The 20,121-nt window shown below is 43.7% G+C and overlaps 1 protein-coding gene across 1 annotated transcript; it reads right to left on the reverse strand.

Annotated features, from left to right (window-relative positions):
- Positions 1 to 1,801: 1,801 nt before the first annotated feature.
- Positions 1,802 to 19,987, reverse strand: LOC115415739 (kinesin-like protein KIF20B). Its single transcript, XM_030129379.1, has 12 exons — positions 19,944 to 19,987; positions 18,367 to 18,471; positions 18,030 to 18,119; positions 15,616 to 15,714; positions 15,348 to 15,486; positions 14,070 to 14,263; positions 11,088 to 11,130; positions 4,214 to 4,359; positions 4,010 to 4,082; positions 3,641 to 3,752; positions 3,425 to 3,496; positions 1,802 to 1,956 (listed from the first exon to the last, which is right to left on the reverse strand). The coding sequence occupies exons 2-12, from the start codon at positions 18,466 to 18,468 to the stop codon at positions 1,806 to 1,808; spliced, it is 1,221 nt and encodes a 406-aa protein (XP_029985239.1). The 5' UTR covers positions 18,469 to 18,471; positions 19,944 to 19,987; the 3' UTR covers positions 1,802 to 1,805.
- Positions 19,988 to 20,121: the final 134 nt, after the last annotated feature.

Below are 20,121 nucleotides of genomic sequence, written 5' to 3' on the forward strand. Positions count from 1 at the left end.
GTCAAACTCATTTTAGTTCAGTTCCACATACAGCCTAATACGATCTAAAGTGGGTCGGACCAGTACAATAATATAAATAATAGAGTAAGAACTTATAAACTACATCAACTCCAAAGTTTTCTCTGTTTTTAAGTGAAACAAAGTACAATCACATCATGAAAATGTTTGAATCTATGAACTGTACTTGAACCTAAAATGAACAAATATGAACCTGAAAATTTGTAAGAAAAATAAGTGAAATTTTAAAATTTTACGATTTAGTTTATTTATTTACACATGTGCATCACAACGTACACGTCACAGTGGATTTACAAATACACAAAAGTTTTGGTACCAGGCAGAATATTGGTACAGTTACACTGACTTCTCTGAAGACATTTCAGGTTATTCACGTTTTGTAAAACACTAGGTTGTAAATGTAAACATTTCTGTGTAATTTTACTTTTCTTATACTTAAACACAGACAAAAAGTTGCGGTAGTGACCCACTTTAGATTGAATTGACCTAAAATGATTTTAACATCCTTGACTGTTTATATCTTCAGTGTAATTTTTGCATTTCACAATTTCATCCCAGGGGCCGGATTGGACCCTTTGGTGGGCTGGTTTTGGCCCCTGGGCCGCATGTTTGACACCTGTGTTCTACAGTGAAAGGAAAAGCCCTGTGGTTGAACTGAAGGTGTAGAACCTCCACCTGTGGTTGAACTGAAGGTGTAGAACCTCCATCTGTGGTTGAACTGAAGGTGTAGAACCCTCCATCTGTGGTTGAACTGAAGGTGGTGAACCTCCACCTGTGGTTGAACTGAAGGTGTAGAACCCTCCACTCAGACCTGTGGTTGAACTGAAGGTGTAGAACCTCCACCTGTGGTTGAACTGAAGGTGTAGAACCTCCATCTGTGGTTGAACTGAAGGTGTAGAACCCTCCATCTGTGGTTGAACTGAAGGTGGTGAACCTCCACCTGTGGTTGAACTGAAGGTGTAGAACCCTCCACTCAGACCTGTGGTTGAACTGAAGGTGTAGAACCTCCACCTGTGGTTGAACTGAAGGTGTAGAACCCTCCATCTGTGGTTGAACTGAAGGTGTAGAACCCTCCACTCAGACCTGTGGTTGAACTGAAGGTGTAGAACCTCCACCTAGACCTGTGGTTGAACTGAAGGTGTAGAACCTCCACCTGTGGTTGAACTGAAGGTGTAGAACCCTCCACTCAGACCTGTGGTTGAACTGAAGGTGGAGAACCCTCCATCTGTGGTTGAACTGAAGGTGTAGAACCTCCACCTGTGGTTGAACTGAAGGTGTAGAACCTCCACCTGTGGTTGAACTGAAGGTGTAGAACCCTCCACTCAGACCTGTGGTTGAACTGAAGGTGTAGAACATCCACCTGTGGTTGAACTGAAGGTGTAGAACCCTCCATCTGTGGTTGAACTGAAGGTGTAGAACCCTCCACTCAGACCTGTAGTTGAACTGAAGGTGTAGAACCCTCCATCTGTGGTTGAACTGAAGGTGTAGAACCCTCCATCTGTGGTTGAACTGAAGGTGTAGAACCCTCCACTCAGACCTGTGGTTGAACTGAAGGTGTAGAACCCTCCACCTGTGGTTGAACTGAAGGTGTAGAACCTCCACCTGTGGTTGAACTGAAGGTGTAGAACCTCCACCTGTGGTTGAACTGAAGATGTAGAACCTCCACCTGTGGTTGAACTGAAGGTGTAGAACCCTCCACTCAGACCTGTGGTTGAACTGAAGGTGTAGAACCCTCCACTCAGACCAGTGGTTGAACTGAAGGTGTAGAACCTCCACCTGTGTTTCACCTACTTGGCGTTCTGGTTCAGTCTCATGGCGTTGATGCACTTCCCCAGCGTCAGCAGAGAGCTGTTGATGTTTCCTGCTTCCTTCAGACGTTCTCCGGTGTTCTGAGTCCGAGAACAACGTTCTGAACCGGCCAGGTCGCATAACGCCAGCCTGAGCACACAACAACAAGTAACAGATTACACTGCAATGAACAGATTACACTGCACTTAACAGATTACACTTCTATTAACATATTACACTTCTATTAATAGATCATACTTCAATTAACAGATTACACTACAACTAACAGATTACACTACAAATAACATATTACACTGCAATTAATAGATTACACTACAATAAACATATTACACTACAATTAACAAATTACACTACAATTAGCAGATTACTTTACAATTAACAGATTACACTACAATTAACAGATTACACTACAAATAACATATTACATTACAATTAACAGATTACACTACAATTAACAGACTACACTACAATTAACAGATCACACTACAATAAACATATTACACTACAATAAACACATTACACTACAATTAACAGATTACACTAAAATTAGCAGATTGCTTTACAATTACCAGATTACATTACAATTAGCAGATTACACTACAATTAACAGACTACACTACAATTAACAGATCACACTACAATAAACATATTACACTACAATTAATTGATTACAGTGGTCTACAAGTAAATACACCTGTCTAAAAACAGCAGATCTGATGAACAGAACGTTGATCATGTGGTTTAAACTGATCTGATTAAAAGGTGGATGAACACATGTCATCTGTCAGTCAGACCTGTCACTCATCCGTCAGTCAGACCTGTCACTCATCTGTCAGTCAAGCCTGTAACTCATCTGTCAGTCAGACCTGTCACTCATCTGTCAGTCAAGCCTGTAACTCATCTGTCAGTCAAACCTGTCACTCATCCGTTAGTCAGACCTGTCACTCATCTGTCAGTCAGACCTGTCACTCATCCGTCAGTCAGACCTGTCACTCATCTGTCAGTCAAACCTGTCACTCATCCGTTAGTCAGACCTGTCACTCATCCGTCAGTCAGACCTGTCACTCATCTGTCAGTCAGACCTGTCACTCATCCGTCAGTCAGACCTGTCACTCATCTGTCAGTCAAGCCTGTCACTCATCTGTCAGTCAAACCTGTCACTCATCCGTTAGTCAGACCTGTCACTCATCTGTCAGTCAGACCTGTCACTCATCTGTCAGTCAAACCTGTCACTCATCCGTCAGTCAGACCTGTCACTCATCTGTCAGTCAAACCTGTCACTCATCCGTCAGTCAGACCTGTCACTCATCTGTCAGTCAGACCTGTCACTCATCTGTCAGTCAAACCTGTCACTCATCCGTTAGTCAGACCTGTCACTCATCCGTCAGTCAGACCTGTCACTCATCTGTCAGTCAGACCTGTCACTCATCTGTCAGTCAAGCCTGTCACTCATCTGTCAGTCAAACCTGTCACCCATCTGTCAGTCAAGCCTGTCACTCATCCGTCAGTCAAACCTGTCACTCATCCGTCAGTCAGACCTGTCACTCATCCGTCAGTCAGACCTGTCACTCATCCGTCAATCAGACCTGTCACTCACTCGCTGATGCCGAGGACTCTGGGAACTGCGGTGTCGTCCACTCGTAGGATCCTGATGGAGAAGATGCTGTGGCTGCGAACACAAACAGAGGCAGCTGTGACAGGTGCACCCCCACTCTGACACCCTCCCCGAAACTGGACCCAGAGCTGAAACCCTGATGGGTATGTCAGGGGTCAAACAGTGACAGAGGTCATGTGACTGTGCTTAACCTCTGACCTCCTGCTGGACAGCTGGTTCAGTCTGGTGGCACAGAAGCTCTGGTTTTTCTTTCCGATCTTCATCACCCTGTAGGCCTCATCTGAACTGTTCACCTGGACCCACCGTAGACCTGAAACACATGACAGAGCAGCCTTCACCCTCCAAAAGCAGCCCATCAGCCCCAGGTGACTCCTGGAAGACCACCAGAGGACCCATGGAAGACCACCAGGAAGACACCTGGAAGACCACCAGAGGACCCATGGAAGACCACCAGGAAGACCCATGGAAGACCACCAGGAAGACCCATGGAAGACCACCAGAGGACCCAAGGAAGACCACCAGGAAGACCCATGGAAGGCAACCAGGAAGACCCATGGAAGACTGTACCTTTAATGAAGGAGTTCCCTTTGACGTCCTGAGACAGACGCAGCACCGTCCTCTTATGGTGTCCAGCAGGAACCTATCACAGACCAAGCACTCATCAATCCCAGGTCAATCCCAGCTGCAGATCTTATTGGCTGTGAAGGAACAGCTGTAGAACTGTGTGTTTGGAAGTGTTTCCCCTTAAACTTGGTCTGTCAGGTAACTCACCTGTTCCAGAAGGTCGTGGATGTTGTCGTTATAAATCTCACAGAATGAAACCCAGACAGAAAAGCGCACGTTTGAGTCGACGTCCAGGCAGAAACTGTCGGAGTCAGAAACACTGTGAACGCTGCTGTCGGAGCTGAGGGCGGAGCCTGAAAACACAGTCAGTCCATTGGGTTATTAATGGGTCACAGTCCACCACAGTCCAGAGCCTGTTTCAGTCCAGAGCCTGTGTCAGTCCAGAGCCTGTTTCAGTCCAGAGCCTGTTTCAGTTTCAGTTCATGTTTGATTTTCATCTGTAAAGGAGCTTAGGGTCATTTTTGGTCTCAGTTGTGACTTATTAGGGACCGAGCCGAAAGGTAAGGCCCTCTCACACAGTGAGAGGCCTTGCCTGCAAGCAAGGCCCTATTGTTATTCGTTCGTTTTTTATTAGGGACCGAGCCGAAAGGTAAGGCCCTCTTACACAGTGAGAGGCCTTGCCTGCAAGCAAGGCCCTATTGTTATTCGTTCGTTTTTTATTATTATTATTATTATTATTAGGGACCGAGCCGAAAGGTAAGGCCCTCTCACACAGTGAGAGGCCTTGCCTGCAAGCAAGGCCCTATTGTTTTTCGTTCGTTTTTATATTATTATTATTTTTCTTACTCCGCCACTTTCACCTTGATTTTGACCCCCTAAATATGCTCCAAAACGCACCAAATTTGGCACACATGTCAGGCCTGGCGAAAAATTTGATAAAATGAAAAAATTAACCCCATAGGTGCCAAAATGGGCTCTCTAGCGCCACCTATGTGAAAAATATGGCAAATGCCCTAGTGGCCAGTAGGAATGTCGTAGAGAAATAGAACCAGTGCCAAAATGTTGGTTGGAAAAAGCACTAAAAATCATCCACTGACACTTATGACCTAATTCCAACAGGAAGTTCGCAATATGCCTTTCAAAATAAAATTTCTAAAACTTACTCCGATGACACCGTTTGTCGTATTGACTTCTAAATAGCACCAAAAGATAGAGTGAACCCTCCTCACAAAAGTGATCTCGTAGCTTAGTCTTAACTGTCCTAGTTTTTTTTTTACAAGCCCGCAAATTTGTGATGTTTGGAAGTCATTTTTCACTTTGCAGTTTTTCCCCACATGTGACATATCTACGCGTTCAGGGAACTCACCACAACGTTCACATGCAAAAAATTTTGAGATAGGATGTACGGTTATTGATTTATGAGAATTTGTTTCTTTTCATACTTTTTCCTCTTTAGACTGCCATTTGACCCCCTTAACATGCGCCAAAACTCACCAAATTTGCCATGTATGTCATGGCTGGTGAACACTTTGATTCAATATCAAAATTAACCCCTTGGGTGCCAAAATGGACTCTGTAGCGCCACCTATGTACTAAAAAACACACAAAATCTGCCCTAGCGGCCAGTAGGAATGTCACAGAAACATGAAACAAATGCCAAAATGTTGGTCTGATTGAGCCCGACAAATCATACACTGACACTCATGAGCTAACTCCAACAGGAAGTTGACAATCTGCCTTTGAAAGTTACTCTACGTTTCTGCAATTACTGCTTATTCATTTCAGACTTTTGAGAAAAAAGTTATACCTCATTAAATTCCCACAAGTCTGCAGAATCCAAAAGTGAAAGAATTTTTCAGATACGACCTACGGTTATGGAATTATGGCGATTTTTTGAAGACTATGTTTAGTTTCACTTTTAACAATGACAAAGTCCCTATAAAACTCTTCCTGGTGCACAGATGTATGTGTCTGTCCTTAGTGCAGTGGTTCATGTAGCTGCCTATGAAACAAGAGGACCTGGGTTCAAATCCCAGATAATCCAATTTTTTTTTTTTTTTTTTTTTTCTTCTTTCTCCATTTTAAAACAGGTTTTACTGGATTGTATTTTGGATATTGGAAATTTTGCACACATTCAAAAGTACATGGAGTACATTTTTTCAAAATAAAACTCCAATTACTAATAATACAAAATTTCTATTACATAACTTCTTTTCATTTGTATGATCAAACGCTCAACTGTTTGTACAATGTTTCTTCATTCAAAAGTACTCTTTCTCACAGACACACATGCTCACACAATAGGGTTTTTCCAAAATAAAAGCCTTAAATGTGAGAAATCATCACTTTTATACTCACTTATTCATACAATTTCAATTCATTTTTCTAACTGATTCTTTCTCTCACATACAAAACAAATGCACATACACACAGTAGGGTTTCCAAAATAAAAGTGTCATTTTAAAGGTGATGGTGGTTTCAGCAGAGGGTCGCTGGTGTTCTGTACAGATGTAAGGAGGACAGACACTAAAGGGTGGGAACTGGTATGGGGATGGAGAGGTGTGAGTGGAGCTGAGGTGTGGACGGTCACGGGAGGCGGATCGCGGGGGAGGCGGAACGCCCGGTGCGAGGTCCCGCCCAATGCTGCTTGCAGCTTTAATTAGGGACCGAGCCGAAAGGTAAGGCCCTCTCACACAGTGAGAGGCCTTGCCTGCAAGCAAGGCCCTATTGTTTTTCGTTCGTTTTATATTATTATTAGGGACCGAGCCGAAAGGTAAGGCCCTCTCACACAGTGAGAGGCCTTGCCTGCAAGCAAGGCCCTATTGTTTTTCGTTCGTTTTTATATCATTAGGGACCGAGCCGAAAGGTAAGGCCCTCTCACACAGTGAGAGGCCTTGCCTGCAAGCAAGGCCCTATTGTTTTTCGTTCGTTTTTATATTATTATTATTATTATTATTATTATTTTTCCGTGACGCTTTAAACTGGAATTTGCCCCCCTAAACATGCTCAAAAACTCACCAAATTTGGCACACATGTCAGGCCTGGCGAAAAATTTGAGAAAATGTAAAAATTAACCCCATAGGTGCCAAAATGGCCTCTCTAGCGCCACCTATGTGAAAAAAATGGGAAAAGCCCTAGTGGCCACTAGGAATGTCGTACAGACATGAAACCAGTGCCAAAATTCTTGTTGGATGAAGCACTAGAAATCATCCACTGACACTTATGACCTAACTCCAACAGGAAGTTCGCAATATGCCTTTCAAAATAAAATTTCTAAAACTAACTCCGATGACACCGTTTGTCATATTGACTTCTAAATAGCATCAAAAGATAGAGTGAAACCTCCTCAAAAAAGTGATCTCTCACTTTTTCTGGAACTGTCTTAGTTTTTTTTTTACAAGCCCGCAAAGTTGTGATGTTTGGAACTCATTTTTCACTTTGCAGTTTTTCCTGACATGTGACATATCTACACGTTCATGGGACTCAGCACAATGCTCACATGCAAAAATTTTTGAGATAGGATGTACGGTTGTTGATTTATAACAATTCTTTTATTTTCATACTTTTCCACTTTAGACTGCCATTTGACCCCCTTAACATGCTCCAAAACTCACCAAATTTGCCATGTATGTCATGGCTGGTGAACACTTTCATACAATATCAAAAATTAACCCCTTGGGTGCCAAAATGGACTCTGTAGCGCCACCTATGTACTAAAAAACACACAAAATCTGCCCTAGCAGCCAGTAGGAATGTCACAGAAACATGAAACAAATGCCAAAATGTTGGTCTGATTGAGCCCGACAAATCATACACTGACACTCATGAGCTAACTCCAACAGGAAGTTGGCAATCTGCCTTTGAAAGTTACTCTACGTTTCTGCAATTACTGCTTATTCATTTCAGAGTTTTGACATAAAAGTTAGACCTCATTGAATTCCCACAAGTCTGCAGAATCCAAAAGTGAAAGAATTTTTCAGATACGACCTACGGTTATGGAATTATAGCGATTTTTTGAAGACTATGTTTAGTTTCACTTTTCCAAATGGCAAAATCCCTATAAAAGTCTTGCTGGTGCACATTTTCACATGTCTCTCTGTAGTGCAGTGGTTCATGTAGCTGCCTATGGAGCAGAAAGACCCCGGTTCAAGTCCCAGGTAATCCAAAAAAATTTTTTTTTTTTTATTTTATTTTAAAACAGGTTTTACTGCATTGTATTGTGGATATTGGAAATTTTGCACACATTCAAAAGTACACGGAGTACATTTTTTCAAAATAAAACCAAAATTAAGAATAATACAAAATGTCTATTACATAACTTCTTTTCATTTTTATGACCAAACACTCAACTGTTTGTACAATGTTTCTTCATTCAAAAGTACTCTTTCTCACAGACACACATCCTCACACAATAGGGTTTTTCCAAAATAAAAGCCTTAAATGTGGTAAATCATCACTTTTATACTCACTTATTCATACAATTTCAATTTATTTTTCAAACTGATTCTTTCTCTCACATTAAAAACAAATGCACATACACACAGTAGGGTTTCCAAAATAAAAGTCTCATTTAAAGGTGATGGTGGTTTCAGCAGAGAGTCGCTGGTGTTCTGTACAGATGTAAGGAGGACAGACACTAAAGGGTGGGAACTGGTATGGGGACGGAGAGGTGTGAGTGGAGCTGAGGCGTCGACGGTCACGGGAGGCGGATCGCGGGGGAGGCGGAACGCCCGGTGCGAGGTCCCGCCCAATGCTGCTTGCAGCTTTAATTAGGGACCGAGCCGAAAGGTAAGGCCCTCTCACACAGTGAGAGGCCTTGCCTGCAAGCAAGGCCCTATTGTTTTTCGTTCGTTTTTATATTATTATTATTATTATTATTATTTTTCCGTGACGCTTTAAACTGGAATTTGCCCCCCTAAACATGCTCAAAAACTCACCAAATTTGGCACACATGTCAGGCCTGGCGAAAAATTTGATAAAATGTAAAAATTAACCCCATAGGTGCCAAAATGGCCTCTCTAGCGCCACCTATGTGAAAAAAATGGGAAAAGCCCTAGTGGCCACTAGGAATGTTGTACAGACATGAAACCAGTGCCAAAATTCTTGTTGGATGAAGCACTACAAATCATCCACTGACACTTATGACCTAACTCCAACAGGAAGTTCGCAATATGCCTTTCAAAATAAAATTTCTAAAACTAACTCCGATGACACCGTTTGTCATATTGACTTCTAAATAGCATCAAAAGATAGAGTGAAACCTCCTCAAAAAAGTGATCTCTCACTTTTTCCGGAACTGTCTTAGTTTTTTTTTTACAAGCCCGCAAAGTTGTGATGTTTGGAACTCATTTTTCACTTTGCAGTTTTTCCTGACATGTGACATATCTACACGTTCATGGGACTCAGCACAATGCTCACATGCAAAAAATTTTGAGATAGGATGTACGGTTGTTGATTTATAACAATTCTTTTATTTTCATACTTTTTCCACTTTAGACTGTCATTTGACCCCCTTAACATGCTCCAAAACTCACCAAATTTGCCATGTATGTCATGGCTGGTGAACACTTTCATACAATATCAAAAATTAACCCCTTGGGTGCCAAAATGGACTCTGTAGCGCCACCTATGTACTAAAAAACACACAAAATCTGCCCTAGCAGCCAGTAGGAATGTCACAGAAACATGAAACAAATGCCAAAATGTTGGTCTGATTGAGCCGACAAATCATACACTGACACTCATGAGCTAACTCCAACAGGAAGTTGGCAATCTGCCTTTGAAAGTTACTCTACGTTTCTGCAATTACTGCTTATTCATTTCAGAGTTTTGACATAAACGTTAGACCTCATTGAATTCCCAAGAGTCTGCAGAATCCAAAAGTGAAAGAATTTTTCAGATACGACCTACGGTTATGGAATTATAGCGATTTTTGAAGACTATGTTTAGTTTCACTTTTCCAAATGGCAAAATCCCTATAAAAGTCTTGCTGGTGCACATTTTCACATGTCTCTGTCCTTAGTGCAGTGGTTCATGTAGCTACCTATGGAGCTGAAGGACCCTGGTTCAAGTCCCAGGTAATCCAAAATTTTTTTTTTTTTTTTTTTATTTTATTTTAAAACAGGTTTTACTGCATTGTATTGTGGATATTGGAAATTTTGCACACATTCAAAAGTACACGGAGTACATTTTTTCAAAATAAAACCAAAATTAAGAATAATACAAAATGTCTATTACATAACTTCTTTTCATTTTTATGACCAAACACTCAACTGTTTGTACAATGTTTCTTCATTCAAAAGTACTCTTTCTCACAGACACACATCCTCACACAATAGGGTTTTTCCAAAATAAAAGCCTTAAATGTGGTAAATCATCACTTTTATACTCACTTATTCATACAATTTCAATTAATTTTTCAAACTGATTCTTTCTCTCACATTAAAAACAAATGCACATACACACAGTAGGGTTTCCAAAATAAAAGTCTCATTTTAAAGGTGATGGTGGTTTCAGCAGAGGGTCACTGGTGTTCTGTACAGATGTAAGGAGGACAGACACTAAAGGATGGGAACTGGTATGGGGACGGAGAGGTGTGAGTGGAGCTGAGGCGTCGACAGTCACGGGTGGTGGATCGCGGGGGAGGCGGATCGCCCGGTGCGAGGTCCCGCCCAATGCTGCTTGCAGCTTTAATTTTTCACTGGATTTGGTTCAAATTCAAACTGGACCTGGTTTATTTACATCAGTGTTTATCAGTTGGGGCAGTACTGGCACTGGGACACAATTGGGGGTGGGGGGTGGGACTGAAATGGGGGTGTTAGTCTGTATAAGCACCAATATCAAGCAGCATGTTATGCCCCCCCCCCCACAGTAAGGTACACTGTGGTACTCCCCCTGGTCTTCAGCGGCCACATCCATCACACCCCCCACCCCTGTCACAAGGGGGGCACAACCTGCGCAACATATATAAGCTCGATTAGACCCACCCCCCAATTAGTAATGGAGCACTAACCCCCCCCCCCACACACACACACACACACACACTGCACTGATAAAATGAATGAGGTGTAAAAACACTGACCGTCTAGGAACGTGGACCTGCCTGAGGTCTGCATCCTGTCGGTCTGCAGAGAAAACAGAAAAGTCTGAAACACTCCACATGGAAGAATATGAAGAAGAAGAAGAATTATAACAAGAAAAGCACTCGGAGAAATCAGACCTCTGCCAAGACAGATCTGCCTCCCATGTGTGCATGGTTGTTTGTTTGTTAGCAAGATAACTCAGACTTATGGACGGATTTTCATGAAATTTACAGGAAATGTTGATACTGGCACAAGGAAGAAATGAATAAATTTTGGTGGTTATCGGGGGTGAGGGGGTCCAGAACTCTTTGAGTTATCTTGCTAACAAACAAACAAACACGCACACACACACACACAAAGCAAAGCAATCACAATACCTCCTGGCAGAGGTAATAATAATAATAATCCTAACTAGAAGCACTCGGAGAGCGCAGACCTCCGCCAAGGCTGATCAGTGCCCCCCCCCCGTGGGCCCCCCCACCCCCGATCACCACCAAAATTTAATCATTTCTTCCTTATCCCATTTCCAACAAACCCTGAAAATTTCATCCAAATCTGTCCATAACTTTTTGAATTATGTTGCACACTAACGGACAGACAAACAAACAAACAAACAAACCCTGGCAAAAACATAACCTCCTTGGCGGAGGTAATTAATGACACAACAGAACACTTGGGTTGGTTTTATTCAGGCTTCAGTCTTAAATGGACCTTATTTACAACTGAGAACCACATTTAAATTAGCCTGTCTGTCTGTCCATCCGTCTGTCTGTGCCCATGTATTCAGTAGTCAGTGTGTATTCTCACCTCTTTTCCCTCTCTGTACATCTTCAGTAGGTTCTCACCTCTTTTCCCTCTCCGTACATCTTCAGTAGGTTCTCACCTCTTTTCCCTCTCCGTACATCTTCGGTAGGTTCTCACCTCTTTTCCCTCTCCGTACATCTTCAGTAGGTTCTCACCTCTTTCCCTCTCCGTACATCTTCAGTAGGTTCTCACCTCTTTTCCCTCTCCGTACATCTTCAGTAGGTTCTCACCTCTTTTCCCTCTCCGTACATCTTCAGTAGGTTCTCACCTCTTTTCCCTCTCCGTACATCTTCAGTAGTTTCTCACCTCTTTTCCCTCTCCGTACATCTTCAGTAGGTTCTCACCTCTTTTCCCTCTCCGTACATCTTCAGTAGGTTTTCACCTCTTTTCCCTCTCCGTACATCTTCAGTAGGTTCTCACCTCTTTTCCCTCTCCGTACATCTTCAGTAGGTTCTCACCTCTTTTCCCTCTGTACATCTTCAGTAGTTTCTCACCTCTTTTCCCTCTCTGTACATCTTCAGTAGGTTCTCACCTCTTTTCCCTCTCCGTACATCTTCAGTAGGTTCTCACCTCTTTTCCCTCTGTACATCTTCAGTAGGTTCTCACCTCTTTTCCCTCTCCGTACATCTTCAGTAGGTTCTCACCTCTTTTCCCTCTGTACATCTTCAGTAGGTTCTCACCTCTTTTCCCTCTCCGTACATCTTCAGTAGGTTCTCACCTCTTTTTCCCTCTCCGTACATCTTCAGTAGGTTCTCTCCTCTTTTCCCTCTCCGTACATCTTCAGTAGGTTCTCACCTCTTTTCCCTCTGTACATCTTCAGTAGGTTCTCACCTCTTTCCCTCTCTGTACATCTTCAGTAGGTTCTCACCTCTTTTCCCTCTGTACATCTTCAGTAGGTTCTCACCTCTTTTCCCTCTCCGTACATCTTCAGTAGGTTCTCACCTCTTTTCCCTCTCCGTACATCTTCAGTAGGTTCTCACCTCTTTTCCCTCTCCGTACATCTTCAGTAGGTTCTCACCTCTTTTCCCTCTCCGTACATCTTCAGTAGGTTCTCACCTCTTTTCCCTCTCTGTACATCTTCAGTAGGTTCTCACCTCTTTTCCCTCTCTGTACATCTTCAGTAGGTTCTCACCTCTTTTCCCTCTGTACATCTTCAGTAGGTTCTCACCTCTTTTCCCTCTCTGTACATCTTCAGTAGGTTCTCACCTCTTTTCCCTCTGTACATCTTCAGTAGGTTCTCACCTCTTTTCCCTCTCCGTACATCTTCAGTAGGTTCTCACCTCTTTTCCCTCTGTACATCTTCAGTAGGTTCTCACCTCTTTTCCCTCTCCGTACATCTTCAGTAGGTTCTCACCTCTTTTCCCTCTCCGTACATCTTCAGTAGGTTCTCACCTCTTTTCCCTCTCCGTACCTCTTCAGTAGGTTCTCACCTCTTTTCCCTCTCTGTACATCTTCAGTAGGTTCTCACCTCTTTTCCCTCTCTGTACATCTTCAGTAGGTTCTCACCTCTTTTCCCTCTGTACATCTTCAGTAGGTTCTCACCTCTTTTCCCTCTCTGTACATCTTCAGTAGGTTCTCACCTCTTTTCCCCCTCTGTACATCTTCAGTAGGTTCTCACCTCTTTCCCTCTCTGTACATCTTCAGTAGGCTCTCCCCTCTTTTCCCTCTGTACATATTCAGTAGGTTCTCACCTCTTTTCCCTCTCTGTACATCTTCAGTAGGTTCTCACCTCTTTTCCCTCTGTACATCTTCAGTAGGTTCTCACCTCTTTTCCCTCTCTGTACATCTTCAGTAGGTTCTCACCTCTTTTCCCTCTCTGTACATCTTCAGTAGGTTCTCACCTCTTTTCCCTCTGTACATATTCAGTAGGTTCTCACCTCTTTTCCCTCTGTACATATTCAGTAGGTTCTCACCTCTTTTCCCTCTCTGTACATCTTCAGTAGGTTCTCACCTCTTTTCCCTCTGTACATCTTCAGTAGGTTCTCACCTCTTTTCCCTCTCTGTACATCTTCAGTAGGTTCTCACCTCTTTTCCCTCTCTGTACATCTTCAGTAGGTTCTCACCTCTTTTCCCTCTCTGTACATCTTCAGTAGGTTCTCACCTCTTTTCCCTCTCTGTACATCTTCAGTAGGTTCTCACCTCTTTTCCCTCTCTGTACATCTTCAATAGGTTCTCACCTCTTTTCCCTCTCTGTACATCTTCAGTAGGTTCCTCTTGCTGCTGTTCTCCTCTTTCTGCTGCTCTGGGCTCAGTCGGCTGTAGTCTCTGCATCGCTGTGGTTTCAGGTCGTTCCCACAGTACAGACGACCGTCCACACTGTTGAAGAGAACGGCCAGAGAGCGAGGGAGGAGACCACTGTCATGATCTGGACCTGAGATGGACACACAGACTGACCCATTAGACACATGGACAGACAGACAGACAGATGGACACATAAATGGACACACAGACAGACAGATGGACACACACAGACGGACATAGACAGACAGATGGACACAGACAGACAGATGGACACACACAGATGGACACAGACAGACAGATGGACACACACAGATGGACACACACAGATGGACATAGACAGACAGATGGACACAGACAGACAGACAGATGGACACAGACAGACAGATGGACACAGACAGATAGACAGATGGACACAGACAGACAGATGGACACATAGACAGATGGAAACAGACAGACAGATGGACACATAAATGGACACACAGACAGACAGATCGACACAGACAGATGGACACACAGACAGACAGACGGACACACAGACAGACAGATGGACACAGACAGACAGATGGACACATAAATGGACACACAGACAGACAGATGGACACATAAATGGACACACAGACAGACAGATCGACACAGACAGATGGACACACAGACAGACAGACGGACACACAGACAGACAGATGGACACAGACAGACAGATGGACACATAAATGGACACACAGACAGACAGATCGACACAGACAGATGGACACACAGACAGACAGACGGACACACAGACAGACAGATGGACACAGACAGACAGATGGACACACACAGATGGACATAGACAGACAGATGGACACAGACAGACAGACAGATGGACACACAGATGGACACAGACAGACAGATGGACACACAGATGGACATAGACAGACAGATGGACACACAGATGGACATAGACAGACAGATGGACACAGATGGACACATAGACAGACGGAAACAGACAGACAGATGGACACACAAATGGACACACAGATGGACAGACAGATGGACACAGACAGACAGATGGACACACACAGATGGACACACACAGACAGATGGACACACAAATGGACACACAGACAGACAGATGGACACACAAATGGACACACAGACAGACAGATGGACAGACAGATGGACACAGACAGACAGATGGACACACACAGATGGACACAGACAGACAGGTGTGTTCAGACCCAGGAAGGTGAAGGTCTTCCCTGCGTTGGTCACTCCGTAGGTGAACACCAGACAGTTTCCTCCTTCTAGAACGTGTCGGACTGAACCTCGAACAGAGCCTTGGAACACTGTCCTCTGGGAGGAGTCTGGACCAAACACCTGAAACCAAAACAAACCAAACCAACACGGAGATTTGAATGTCTGAGCCCTGGGGGCGGACCAGGGGCGTGTCTGCAGGTGGGTGTGTCTGCAGATGGGCGGGGCACATGCAGGTGCAGTGAGCGGTACCTGAGTGAAGGTGAAGGTCTGAGCCGTCTGAGGCAGTGACCTGATGTTCCTGGGAGCTCTGAGGACCACAGTGTCCAGACCTTCCACGGAAACACAGTCCTGTAGAACACAAACAGACCACATCCAGTCTGACCCACAAACAGACCACATCCAGTCTGACCCACAAACAGACCACATCCAGTCTGATCCAATACTGGTGGAGTTTTACCCTCAGAGTTACAGGCCTGCGTTTCATTAAAGGCGTCCATACACTGCGATTATTTCGATCGTTGCACACAGCTCCATCTCAAACTGTGTAAATCAATTGTAAAGTCAGGCTCAGGATTCATGTTCTCACACTGTACGGACTAGTGATGTAAACAATTAATTGACTAAGGATTAATTGTCAAAAAGAATTTGCTCGATTAAATTATTAATTGTCAGTTAATTGCCCTTTTCTGCCCGTCCACACCTATCTGAAGGCTGACGGTTTGTCCGTGCTGCGCTGCGGCTGGGATAGGCGGTCACTGAACCGGATCACGGCGTTGATGAGTTAGAATGTCTGTATGGACACGGAGGACCAAACACAGACCGACAGTCTGTTTGTGGGAGTGGTGCACCCCAAATAAATACACACACAAATGCGGGGTCGGTATCGGAGCGTTTTCCCTGGAGGTTGGTTTAGTCTACAGTCAGTGAAGTTTCACTTCTGCGGGGGCACGGACTGCACTGTACCCCCAGAGGATTAGAAGGAGGACGGAAAGTGACGCACGCACGCATCCCCCAGCCACTCTATGCGCGTGCGAGTCCCCCCCCCCCCCTCACAAAAAACACACACACACTGGCCAAAGGCACACAAGAGCCCCCCCCCCCCCCCCCCCCCCCCATTACACACTGCCACATCAACAGATAAAATTCCTCAGGAAACACTGACTGTATCCAATGGTTCAATAAATCAATCATTAAGGAATATGACATGGTTTTATCATGAAGTATAGAAACAATATTTAGCTTTTATTCTTATAGACCGTATTGAAAGAGAAATTCAGGTTCTCAGGAAAATTGCCGCTTATCAATTAATCATTAATCGATCAATAAGGGCAACCAACTAATGATTAATTAATTAATTAATTAATAATTTGTATCCCTAGTACGGACCGATGCTGGTATGTGACCTGACTGCTCACACTGTAGGACCATACACCAGAGGACGCACCACACTGTAGGACCATACACCAGAGGACGCACCACACTGTAGGACCATACACCAGAGGACGCACCACACTGTAGGACCATACAGCAGAGGACGCACCACACATTCCAGTGTTAGATCCAGAAATACATTAAAATACCAAGGAATCTGAAAGTGCATAGACGATTGTGTACTGGCGTGAGTCACCAAATGGTAGTGCTAAACAAAAACCAACGAGCTGCTTTAACAATATGTGCCATTATCTGTGAGGAATGAAAACAGAAGAACAGACGACCACGTTTGGTGCAGGAGTTGTTTGTCCAGACGTGGACAGTATGGGCTGTCAGTCCTACAGCAAAGGGAACGGGAGGGAAGCTGCAACAGCTAAACTGCACTAGGACAATAGACAGCTACTGTTAGCTTAGCATTAGAAACCATGCTCTGTGTTCGTGCATGCACAGTGTGAGAATCTGAGGCCCATGGGCTCGTGGCAGTGCTTTGACAGTGCCATACCCTCACCAGGAGCGAGCAGGATTTCAAACAGCTCCATTTTCCTTGCGAACACACGATTGGTGGTGGTGAGGTGGTGGTGAGGTGTTCATGTCTTCTCCTTAGCCCATGTCCACTGCACCAAGCAGCACACACCATTAGAGGAACATCTGGACCCATCCACAAAGAGAAGCACCAGTGACAAACCACCTCTAAAATCACACAGTGTCTGGACACCTTTAGGATCCATTTATGATGAGAACTGCATGTTTTCGACATTTGAATAAAGTCATTTTCAGTCTCTGTGTCGCAGCAGGAGTTTCAATATTTCAACCCTTAAATGTTCTGTGTGTCATGTGACCCATGTGTCATGTGACAGTTCTGATTCAGACCTGTTCAGAAATGGATTCAACAGATCAGTTATTGAGTTTAAACACAGACACTGTTGGACAGGACCTGGGTCCATGTGGGACTGCTGGATCTGGACCTGGATCTTACACTGCCACACTCTACCTTCTGATCCATATTCCACACATTTATCGACACATCCAGCTGTTCCGTTTGGGTATTTTCAGATATTTGAGGTATTTTTTGTCTGTTTAATTGTCTGTTCTTTGAATTTGTCTTCTTTTTTAAGCTGAGCATCTCCAGTTGGAATTGTGTGTATGTGTTCTCTGTGTGTGTGTGTGTGTAATGCTAATACACAACTGTGCCGTCTGACTCTTCATTTGTGTGTGTGTGTGTTCTGTTCTACCTGGGACTCTCCGCTGTCGCTCTCCGCTGACGTAAACGGTCGAACTCGGAGGAAAACCTGCAGGTTCTCAGATTCACACTGAGCGCTGGGCTGCAGACAGAGGACAGCAGCGTTAACTCTGCCCCCCAGAGCCACAGCACAGTTAACTCCACCCCCCAGAGCCTCATGTGGCATCAGCTGAGCTGTAAAGGAAGCGCACCCATGGACACACACACACTCACCTGTGAACACACACACACACACTCACCTGTGAACACACACACACACACTCACACACACTCACCTGTGAACACACACACTCACCTGTGAACACACACACACACACACACACACTCACCTGTGCATCCAGAGCAGTGAAGTCACTCAGAAGGTCCCTCTTAATGTCCTCCACCTGTACCGGGCCCACACGCTCAGGTTTACCCACTAAAGAGGACTCCATGTTCTGAGGACACACACATACACACACACAGCATCGACAAAATACACACACACAATCCTTGAACTTAAAACTGAAATCAACTCAGTGTTTTCACATTTTCAAAGTAAGTAAATTTTATTTCTAGAGCACGTTTCACAGACAGAGTCACAAAGTGCTTTACAGCGCGAAATACAAATAAACAGTACAAATAAAAATAGCATTAAAAACACAATAAAATGAAATTAAAATATAATAAATACATAAAGTGCAATCAGTTAGTAGCAGCCCTGAGTCGGTTGGTAAATTCAAAAGCCTGTTTGAACAGGAGTGTTTGGAGGTGTTTTTTCAAACTCTCTCCAGAGTCCATGGACCGTAGGTGTAGAGGCAGGTCATTCCAAAGACGTGGTGCTACAGCTTTAAAAGACCTGTCACCCTGTGTGTTCAAACAAGTGTGAGGAACCATCAGCAGGTGCTGCCCTGAAGATCTCAGGCTATGAGCCCAGCTGTAGGGCTGAATCAGTGAAGAAATGTATGCAGGGGCCTGGACATGTAGAGCCCAGAAAGTTAGCACCAGAATTTTAAAATGAAAACGATATAAAATGGGGAGCCAATGGAGTGATTTAAGAATGGGAGTGACACACACTGAAAATGTTAACATATATAAAAACATGCTGTATACGGTCTTATCCTTGTACTAGGTAAAAAAAAAAGTGGGTTTGTGCAGATACTCAGTGAAGACAGCCAATAAGATACACTGTAGGTTCCATGTGATGTGTTTTTGGTTTATTGTTCATAGGGAAGTTTTTCCTTCCTCTGTCTGCACTCACTAGTGTTTGCTCCTGGAGGATTCTGTTGTTTTCTGTAAATTGGCTTCAGTCTGGTTTGGACCAACTCTGAATGTAAAGTGTCATGAGAGAACTTTTGTTATGATTTGGCGCAATATAAATAAAATTTGATTGAGTCTCCTCCCCTTGACAGAGTGTTCGAACCAAAAGGTCTGATGTCCCATTCAGTTCAATCTCCTTTTATCGGTCTAGCAAAATTAGGACGATATCCAACTCTGCCAACAAAAACACCACCTAATTGTATTCTGTTTTAGGCGGAGTTACCAGAGAATGACTGACTGAAAAATTATCCTGAAACAATAAACACAACAAACAGCCTTAAATGTAGTCCGATTGGAATGATCCCTGTAAACAAAACGACCCATCAGAACTGTAAACACTCACATAACCTGTCCCAAACTGGATTCTCTCTGTCACACATTCACGCAAGAACAGATCGAAACGAAATAAATGTTAGAAATAAGACTCAAGAGTTGGGATTTCAGAGTGGTAGCGAGCTGTTTGTTGTTAGCATTAGCATTAGCCACAGCTCGTCAACCCCCGTAAACACAGGAGTTCATTTGTCTAGTTTGGCTTTTTATAAAATAAGTTATTTCACACTAAAGCACCGCTATTGACTTCAGTTCCGACTTGTATCAGACTTGAACTCACCGTGCGTGTATTTTCCTTTCCGAACAGCTCTTCTTCTTCTTCGCTCTCCGCGGTCTAGTGTTTAAACTGAAATAAGCGGACCAATCAGAGATGAGTTCAGGGAGACGTCACAAATCTCGCGAGATTACGTGTTTTTTAATTCTTCATTTAATCACTCGGCAAAATAGATCTTTATATT

Source organism: Sphaeramia orbicularis, unplaced genomic scaffold (genome assembly GCF_902148855.1).
Source record: "Sphaeramia orbicularis unplaced genomic scaffold, fSphaOr1.1, whole genome shotgun sequence".
In the NCBI taxonomy this organism is placed as follows: Eukaryota; Metazoa; Chordata; class Actinopteri; order Kurtiformes; family Apogonidae; genus Sphaeramia; species Sphaeramia orbicularis.